This window comes from Oncorhynchus keta, unplaced genomic scaffold (genome assembly GCF_023373465.1).
Source record: "Oncorhynchus keta strain PuntledgeMale-10-30-2019 unplaced genomic scaffold, Oket_V2 Un_contig_61_pilon_pilon, whole genome shotgun sequence".
NCBI classification, from domain to species: Eukaryota; Metazoa; Chordata; class Actinopteri; order Salmoniformes; family Salmonidae; genus Oncorhynchus; species Oncorhynchus keta.
Window position 1 is genome coordinate 202,478 of NW_026288731.1, and position 10,023 is coordinate 212,500.

Genomic DNA, 10,023 nt, shown 5'->3' on the forward strand with positions numbered 1-10,023 from the left:
CACAGACTGACAGTTATGACACTAAAAATAATTAAGAGGCATTTATTTCAGCATGAGTTAACATCAAAATACCATATCACAAAAATAAAATGTTTTACACAAATTATATTCATAATCTCTCACAGAGAAAAAAAAACATTTTCAAGTTTCCATTTGCTAAATTGTGCTCCGAGTCTAAAGCCTGGATCTCCTTTATTCAAAAAGAGGACAGTTCCTCATTTAGCAGCATTACATGTAACAGCAAGTCTTTGCCAACTCAGGGTTAGCTTTCCTAGTGAAAATCCCAGAATGCACTCTGTCTTTACTGCCTTTATCCATTCCCTCTCTCCAAGGAAATAAAACGTGACCCAAATGATTTGATTCTCCGGCCTTGATAATGTCTAGATTGTTCAGAGTGTTTTCTAAAAATAAAATAAAAAAGCTCACACAGTGAAAGGTGACGGACTCGTCCCAGGCCTGAAACAATAAAGCACACCGCTTGGCCCACTGACTTCATAAAGCACACAGCTTGGCCCACTGACTTCATAAAGCACACAGCTTGGCCCACTGACTTCATAAAGCACACAGCTTGGCCCACTGACTTCATAAAGCACACAGCTTGGCCCACTGACTTCATAAAGCACACAGCTTGGCCCACTGACTTCATAAAGCACACAGTGAGGACGCCTCTTCCTCATTGGGGGACTGAACAACTCCTCCATTCATTCCATTGGTCCTTGGCCCCCTGTGAGAAGACCCACAGGTCCCTCAGACCTTGTAGTATATATTAGTAGGACTCTGTGGAGGCATCTCCTGTACCATATAACCAGGATGTCTGTAGTCTCCACTGACCCTCTCATGGTGCCGACAGAACACAGAGTCAGAGGGCCTCGGAGGAAACACCGCGTGGCTGGGCTCTGAGCGGATGTCCTCGCTACTCCCTCCGTAGCTGTCTCTCTTGGGCGTGGCCAGGGTGTTGAGGGACAGAGACTGTTGGACGTCCCTGTCCGGCGTGGCGTGGCGTCTGTGGTACCGCCACACCACCATCAGTAGGACCACGATGACCAATAGGAGGAGGACGATGCAACAGGCCACGCCAACGAAGAGTCCGACCTCAGAGCCGATGGATCCGCCTTCTGTTGACGAGGCTCTGCCTTCTGTTGACGAGGCTCTGCCTTCTGTTGACGAGGCTCCGCCTTCTGTTGACGAGGCTCCGCCTTCTGTTGACGAGGCTCCGCCTTCTGCGTCAATGTCTCCTTCGCTGTGAGTGATTTCTGAATAAGAGAGAGAGAGAGAGAGAGAGAGAGAGAGAGAGAGAGAGAGAGAGAGAGAGAGACAGAGAGAGAGAGAGAAAGGGAGAAGAGAAGAGAGAGAGGGAGAGAGGGAGGAAGAGAGAGAGGGAGAGAGAGACAGAGAGAGAGACAGAGAGAGAGACAGAGAGACACGAGAAGAAGATTAGAGAAAGACAGAGTCTAGTTTAAAGGAGAGTTAGATATAGAGCATTAAGAGAGAAACACCTCATTATACTACAATACAGTATTCACACCAGAGGTCATTATACTACAATACAGTATTCACACCAGAGGTCATTATACTACAATACAGTATTCACACCAGAGGTCATTATACTACAATACAGTATTCACACCAGAGGTCATTATACTACAATACAGTATTCACACCAGAGGTCATTATACTACAATACAGTATTCACACCAGAGGTCATTATACTACAATACAGTATTCACACCAGAGGTCATTATACTACAATACAGTATTCACACCAGAGGTCATTATACTACAATACAGTATTCACACCAGAGGTCATTATACTACAATACAGTATTCACACCAACAGCCAGGTCATTATACTACAATACAGTATTCACACCAGAGGTCATTATACTACAATACAGTATTCACACCAGAGGTCACTATACTACAATACAGTATTCACACCAGAGGTCATTATACTACAATACAGTATTCACACCAGAGGTCATTATACTACAATACAGTATTCACACCAACAGCCAGGTCATTATACTACAATACAGTATTCACACCAGAGGTCATTATACTACAATACAGTATTCACACCAGAGGTCATTATACTACAATACAGTATTCACACCAACAGCCAGGTCATTATACTACAATACAGTATTCACACCAGAGGTCATTATACTACAATACAGTATTCACACCAGAGGTCATTATACTACAATACAGTATTCACACCAACTGCCAGGTCATTATACTACAATACAGTATTCACACCAGAGGTCATTATACTACAATACAGTATTCACACCAGAGGTCATTATACTACAATACAGTATTCACACCAGAGGTCATTATACTACAATACAGTATTCACACCAACAGCCAGGTCATTATACTACAATACAGTATTCACACCAACAGCCAGGTCATTATACTACAATACAGTATTCACACCAACAGCCAGGTCATTATACTACAATACAGTATTCACACCAGAGGTCATTATACTACAATACAGTATTCACACCAGAGGTCATTATACTACAATACAGTATTCACACCAGAGGTCACTATACTACAATACAGTATTCACACCAGAGGTCATTATACTACAATACAGTATTCACACCAGAGGTCATTATACTACAATACAGTATTCACACCAGAGGTCATTATACTACAATACAGTATTCACACCAGAGGTCATTATACTACAATACAGTATTCACACCAACAGCCAGGTCATTATACTACAATACAGTATTCACACCAGAGGTCATTATACTACAATACAGTATTCACACCAGAGGTCATTATACTACAATACAGTATTCACACCAGAGGTCATTATACTACAATACAGTATTCACACCAGAGGTCATTATACTACAATACAGTATTCACACCAGAGGTCATTATACTACAATACAGTATTCACACCAGAGGTCATTATACTACAATACAGTATTCACACCAACAGCCAGGTCATTATACTACAATACAGTATTCACACCAGAGGTCATTATACTACAATACAGTATTCACACCAGAGGTCATTATACTACAATACAGTATTCACACCAACAGCCTCCATAGAGAGGAGCAGCTACATCAACAACCATCCCTCTAACCTGACTCCATCCCTCCAACCTGACTCCATCCCTCCAACCTGACTCCATCCCTCCAACCTGACTCCATCCCTCTAACCTGACTCCATCCCTCTAACCTGACTCCATCCCTCTAACCTGACTCCATCCCTCCAACCTGACTCCATCCCTCCAACCTAACCTGACTCCATCCCTCCAACCTGACTCCATCCCTCCAACCTGACTCCATCCCTCCAACCTGACTCCATCCCTCTAACCTGACTCCATCCCTCTAACCTGACTCCATCCCTCTAACCTGACTCCATCCCTCCAACCTGACTCCATCCCTCTAACCTGACTCCATCCCTCTAACCTGACTCCATCCCTCTAACCTGACTCCATCCCTCCAACCTGACTCCATCCCTCCAACCTGACTCCATCCCTCCAACCTGACTCCATCCCTCCAACCTGACTCCATCCCTCTAACCTGACTCCATCCCTCTAACCTGACTCCATCCCTCTAACCTGACTCCATCCCTCTAACCTGACTCCATCCCTCTAACCTGACTCCATCCCTCTAACCTGACTCCATCCCTCCAACCTGACTCCATCCCTCTAACCTGACTCCATCCCTCTAACCTGACTCCATCCCTCTAACCTGACTCCATCCCTCCAACCTGACTCCATCCCTCTAACCTGACTCCATCCCTCTAACCTGACTCCATCCCTCTAACCTGACTCCATCCCTCTAACCTGACTCCATCCCTCTAACCTGACTCCATCCCTCTAACCTGACTCCATCCCTCCAACCTGACTCCATCCCTCCAACCTGACTCCATAGAGAGGAGCAGCTATATCAACAACCATCCCTCCAACCTGACTCCATCCCTCTAACCTGACTCCATCCCTCCAACCTGACTCCATCCCTCTAACCTGACTCCATCCCTCCAACCTGACTCCATCCCTCTAACCTGACTCCATCCCTCTAACCTGACTCCATCCCTCTAACCTGACTCCATCCCTCCAACCTGACTCCATCCCTCCAACCTGACTCCATCCCTCTAACCTGACTCCATCCCTCTAACCTGACTCCATCCCTCTAACCTGACTCCATCCCTCTAACCTGACTCCAACCCTCTAACCTGACTCCAACCCTCTAACCTGACTCCATCCCTCCAACCTGACTCCATCCCTCTAACCTGACTCCAACCCTCTAACCTGACTCCAACCCTCCAACCTGACTCCATCCCTCCAACCTGACTCCATCCCTCCAACCTGACTCCATCCTGACTCCAACCTGACTCCATCCCTCTAACCTGACTCCATCCCTCTAACCTGACTCCATCCCTCTAACCTGACTCCATCCCTCCAACCTGACTCCATCCCTCCAACCTGACTCCATCCCTCTAACCTGACTCCATCCCTCCAACCTGACTCCATCCCTCCAACCTGACTCCATCCCTCTAACCTGACTCCATCCCTCTAACCTGACTCCATCCCTCTAACCTGACTCCATCCCTCTAACCTGACTCCATCCCTCTAACCTGACTCCATCCCTCTAACCTGACTCCATCCCTCTAACCTGACTCCATCCCTCTAACCTGACTCCATCCCTCCAACCTGACTCCATCCCTCCAACCTGACTCCATCCCTCTAACCTGACTCCATCCCTCCAACCTGACTCCATCCCTCTAACCTGACTCCATCCCTCTAACCTGACTCCATCCCTCCAACCTGACTCCATAGAGAGGAGCAGCTATATCAACAACCATCCCTCCAACCTGACTCCATCCCTCTAACCTGACTCCATCCCTCTAACCTGACTCCATCCTGACTCCAACCTGACTCCATCCCTCTAACCTGACTCCATCCCTCTAACCTGACTCCATCCCTCCAACCTGACTCCATCCTCTAACCTGACTCCATCCTGACTCCAACCTGACTCCATCCCTCTAACCTGACTCCATCCCTCCAACCTGACTCCATCCCTCTAACCTGACTCCATCCCTCCAACCTGACTCCATCCCTCCAACCTGACTCCATCCCTCTAACCTGACTCCAACCTGACTCCATCCCTCTAACCTGACTCCAACCTGACTCCATCCCTCTAACCTGACTCCATCCCTCTAACCTGACTCCATCCCTCTAACCTGACTCCATCCCTCCAACCTGACTCCATAGAGAGGAGCAGCTATATCAACAACCATCCCTCTAACCTGACTCCATCCCTCCAACCTGACTCCATCCCTCCAACCTGACTCCATCCCTCTAACCTGACTCCATCCCTCTAACCTGACTCCATCCCTCTAACCTGACTCCATCCCTCCAACCTGACTCCATCCCTCTAACCTGACTCCATCCCTCTAACCTGACTCCATCCCTCTAACCTGACTCCATCCCTCCAACCTGACTCCATCCCTCCAACCTGACTCCATCCCTCCAACCTGACTCCATCCCTCCAACCTGACTCCATCCCTCTAACCTGACTCCATCCCTCTAACCTGACTCCATCCCTCCAACCTGACTCCATCCCTCCAACCTGACTCCATCCCTCTAACCTGACTCCATCCCTCCAACCTGACTCCATCCCTCCAACCTGACTCCATCCCTCTAACCTGACTCCATCCCTCTAACCTGACTCCATCCCTCCAACCTGACTCCAACCCTCCAACCTGACTCCATCCCTCTAACCTGACTCCATCCCTCCAACCTGACTCCAACCCTCCAACCTGACTCCATCCCTCTAACCTGACTCCATCCCTCTAACCTGACTCCATCCCTCCAACCTGACTCCATCCCTCTAACCTGACTCCATCCCTCTAACCTGACTCCATCCCTCTAACCTGACTCCATCCCTCCAACCTGACTCCATCCCTCCAACCTGACTCCATCCCTCTAACCTGACTCCATCCCTCCAACCTGACTCCATCCCTCCAACCTGACTCCATCCCTCTAACCTGACTCCATCCCTCCAACCTGACTCCATCCCTCTAACCTGACTCCATCCCTCCAACCTGACTCCATAGAGAGGAGCATCTATATCAACAACCATCCCTCTAACCTGACTCCATCCCTCCAACCTGACTCCATAGAGAGGAGCAGCTATATCAACAACCATCCCTCTAACCTGACTCCATCCCTCTAACCTGACTCCATCCCTCTAACCTGACTCCATCCCTCCAACCTGACTCCATCCCTCCAACCTGACTCCATCCCTCCATCCTGACTCCAACCTGACTCCATCCCTCCAACCTGACTCCATAGAGAGGAGCAGCTATATCAACAACCAACCCTCCAACCTGACTCCATCCCTCTAACCTGACTCCATCCCTCTAACCTGACTCCATCCCTCTAACCTGACTCCATCCCTCTAACCTGACTCCATCCCTCCAACCTGACTCCATCCCTCCAACCTGACTCCATCCCTCTAACCTGACTCCATCCCTCCAACCTGACTCCATCCCTCTAACCTGACTCCATCCCTCTAACCTGACTCCATCCCTCTAACCTGACACCATCCCTCTAACCTGACTCCATCCCTCCAACCTGACTCCATCCCTCTAACCTGACTCCATCCCTCTAACCTGACTCCATCCCTCTAACCTGACTCCATCCCTCTAACCTGACTCCATCCCTCCAACCTGACTCCATCCCTCTAACCTGACTCCATCCCTCTAACCTGACTCCATCCCTCTAACCTGACTCCATCCCTCCAACCTGACTCCATCCCTCTAACCTGACTCCATCCCTCTAACCTGACTCCATCCCTCCAACCTGACTCCATCCCTCCAACCTGACTCCATCCCTCCAACCTGACTCCATCCCTCCAACCTGACTCCATCCCTCCAACCTGACTCCATCCCTCCAACCTGACTCCATCCCTCTAACCTGACTCCATCCCTCCAACCTGACTCCATCCCTCTAACCTGACTCCATCCCTCCAACCTGACTCCATCCCTCCAACCTGACTCCATCCCTCTAACCTGACTCCATCCCTCCAACCTGACTCCATCCCTCCAACCTGACTCCATCCCTCCAACCTGACTCCATCCCTCTAACCTGACTCCATCCCTCCAACCTGACTCTAACCTGACTCCATCCCTCTAACCTGACTCCATCCCTCTAACCTGACTCCATCCCTCCAACCTGACTCCATCCCTCCAACCTGACTCCATCCCTCCAACCTGACTCCATCCCTCCAACCTGACTCCATCCCTCCAACCTGACTCCATCCCTCTAACCTGACTCCATCCCTCTAACCTGACTCCATCCCTCCAACCTGACTCCATCCCTCCAACCTGACTCCATCCCTCTAACCTGACTCCATCCCTCCAACCTGACTCCATCCCTCCAACCTGACTCCATCCCTCTAACCTGACTCCATCCCTCCAACCTGACTCCATCCCTCCAACCTGACTCCAACCCTCCAACCTGACTCCATCCCTCTAACCTGACTCCATCCCTCCAACCTGACTCCAACCCTCCAACCTGACTCCATCCCTCTAACCTGACTCCATCCCTCTAACCTGACTCCATCCCTCTAACCTGACTCCATCCCTCTAACCTGACTCCATCCCTCTAACCTGACTCCATCCCTCTAACCTGACTCCATCCCTCCAACCTGACTCCATCCCTCCAACCTGACTCCATCCCTCTAACCTGACTCCATCCCTCCAACCTGACTCCATCCCTCCAACCTGACTCCATCCCTCTAACCTGACTCCATCCCTCCAACCTGACTCCATCCCTCTAACCTGACTCCATCCCTCCAACCTGACTCCATAGAGAGGAGCATCTATATCAACAACCATCCCTCTAACCTGACTCCATCCCTCCAACCTGACTCCATAGAGAGGAGCAGCTATATCAACAACCATCCCTCTAACCTGACTCCATCCCTCTAACCTGACTCCATCCCTCTAACCTGACTCCATCCCTCCAACCTGACTCCATCCCTCCAACCTGACTCCATCCCTCCATCCTGACTCCAACCTGACTCCATCCCTCCAACCTGACTCCATAGAGAGGAGCAGCTATATCAACAACCAACCCTCCAACCTGACTCCATCCCTCTAACCTGACTCCATCCCTCTAACCTGACTCCATCCCTCTAACCTGACTCCAACCCTCTAACCTGACTCCATCCCTCCAACCTGACTCCATCCCTCCAACCTGACTCCATCCCTCTAACCTGACTCCATCCCTCCAACCTGACTCCATCCCTCTAACCTGACTCCATCCCTCTAACCTGACTCCATCCCTCTAACCTGACTCCATCCCTCCAACCTGACTCCATCCCTCTAACCTGACTCCATCCCTCTAACCTGACTCCATCCCTCTAACCTGACTCCATCCCTCTAACCTGACTCCATCCCTCCAACCTGACTCCATCCCTCTAACCTGACTCCATCCCTCCAACCTGACTCCATCCCTCTAACCTGACTCCATCCCTCTAACCTGACTCCATCCCTCTAACCTGACTCCATCCCTCTAACCTGACTCCATCCCTCTAACCTGACTCCATCCCTCCAACCTGACTCCATCCCTCCACCCTGACTCCATCCCTCCAACCTGACTCCATCCCTCCAACCTGACTCCATCCCTCCAACCTGACTCCATCCCTCTAACCTGACTCCATCCCTCCAACCTGACTCCATCCCTCTAACCTGACTCCATCCCTCTAACCTGACTCCATCCCTCCAACCTGACTCCATCCCTCTAACCTGACTCCATAGAGAGGAGCATCTATATCAACAACCATCCCTCTAACCTGACTCCATCCCTCTAACCTGACTCCATCCCTCTAACCTGACTCCATCCCTCTAACCTGACTCCATCCCTCCAACCTGACTCCATCCCTCCAACCTGACTCCATCCCTCCAACCTGACTCCATCCCTCTAACCTGACTCCATCCCTCCAACCTGACTCTAACCTGACTCCATCCCTCTAACCTGACTCCATCCCTCTAACCTGACTCCATCCCTCCAACCTGACTCCATCCCTCCAACCTGACTCCATCCCTCTAACCTGACTCCATCCCTCTAACCTGACTCCATCCCTCCAACCTGACTCCATCCCTCCAACCTGACTCCATCCCTCTAACCTGACTCCATCCCTCCAACCTGACTCCATCCTGACTCTAACCTGACTCCAACCCTCTAACCTGACTCCATCCCTCTAACCTGACTCCATCCCTCTAACCTGACTCCATCCCTCCAACCTGACTCCATCCCTCCAACCTGACTCCATCCCTCTAACCTGACTCCATCCCTCCAACCTGACTCCATCCCTCTAACCTGACTCCATCCCTCCAACCTGACTCCATCCCTCCAACCTGACTCCATCCCTCTAACCTGACTCCATCCCTCCAACCTGACTCCATCCCTCCAACCTGACTCCATCCCTCCAACCTGACTCCATCCCTCTAACCTGACTCCATCCCTCCAACCTGACTCCATCCCTCTAACCTGACTCCATCCCTCCAACCTGACTCCATCCCTCTAACCTGACTCCATCCCTCCAACCTGACTCCATCCCTCTAACCTGACTCCATCCCTCTAACCTGACTCCATCCCTCCAACCTGACTCCATCCCTCTAACCTGACTCCATCCCTCTAACCTGACTCCATCCCTCCAACCTGACTCCATCCCTCTAACCTGACTCCATCCCTCCAACCTGACTCCATCCCTCCAACCTGACTCCATCCCTCCAACCTGACTCCATCCCTCCAACCCAACTCCATCCCTCCAACCCAACTCCATCCCTCCAGTTAAATAAAGGTTGAATATAAATAAATAACTCCCTCCCTTCTTTCATTCAGGTTAGAGGGCAGCAGGTATTGTATGTGTGTTAGAGGGCAGCAGGTATTGTATGTGTGTTAGGGGCAGCAGGTATTGTATGTGTGTTAGAGGGCAGCAGGTATTGTATGTGTGTTAGAGGGCAGCAGGTAT

The 10,023-nt window shown here is 50.4% G+C and overlaps 1 protein-coding gene across 1 annotated transcript in view; it reads right to left on the reverse strand.

Annotated features, from left to right (window-relative positions):
• Positions 1–747: 747 nt before the first annotated feature.
• Positions 748–10,023, reverse strand: part of LOC127925739 (ephrin-B2a-like) — a 20,600-nt gene continuing 11,324 nt past the window's right edge. The window contains exon 4 of the mRNA XM_052510828.1: positions 748–1,148. Within this exon, the coding sequence (XP_052366788.1) occupies positions 748–1,148 (401 nt within the window). The remainder of the gene's footprint in view (positions 1,149–10,023) is intronic.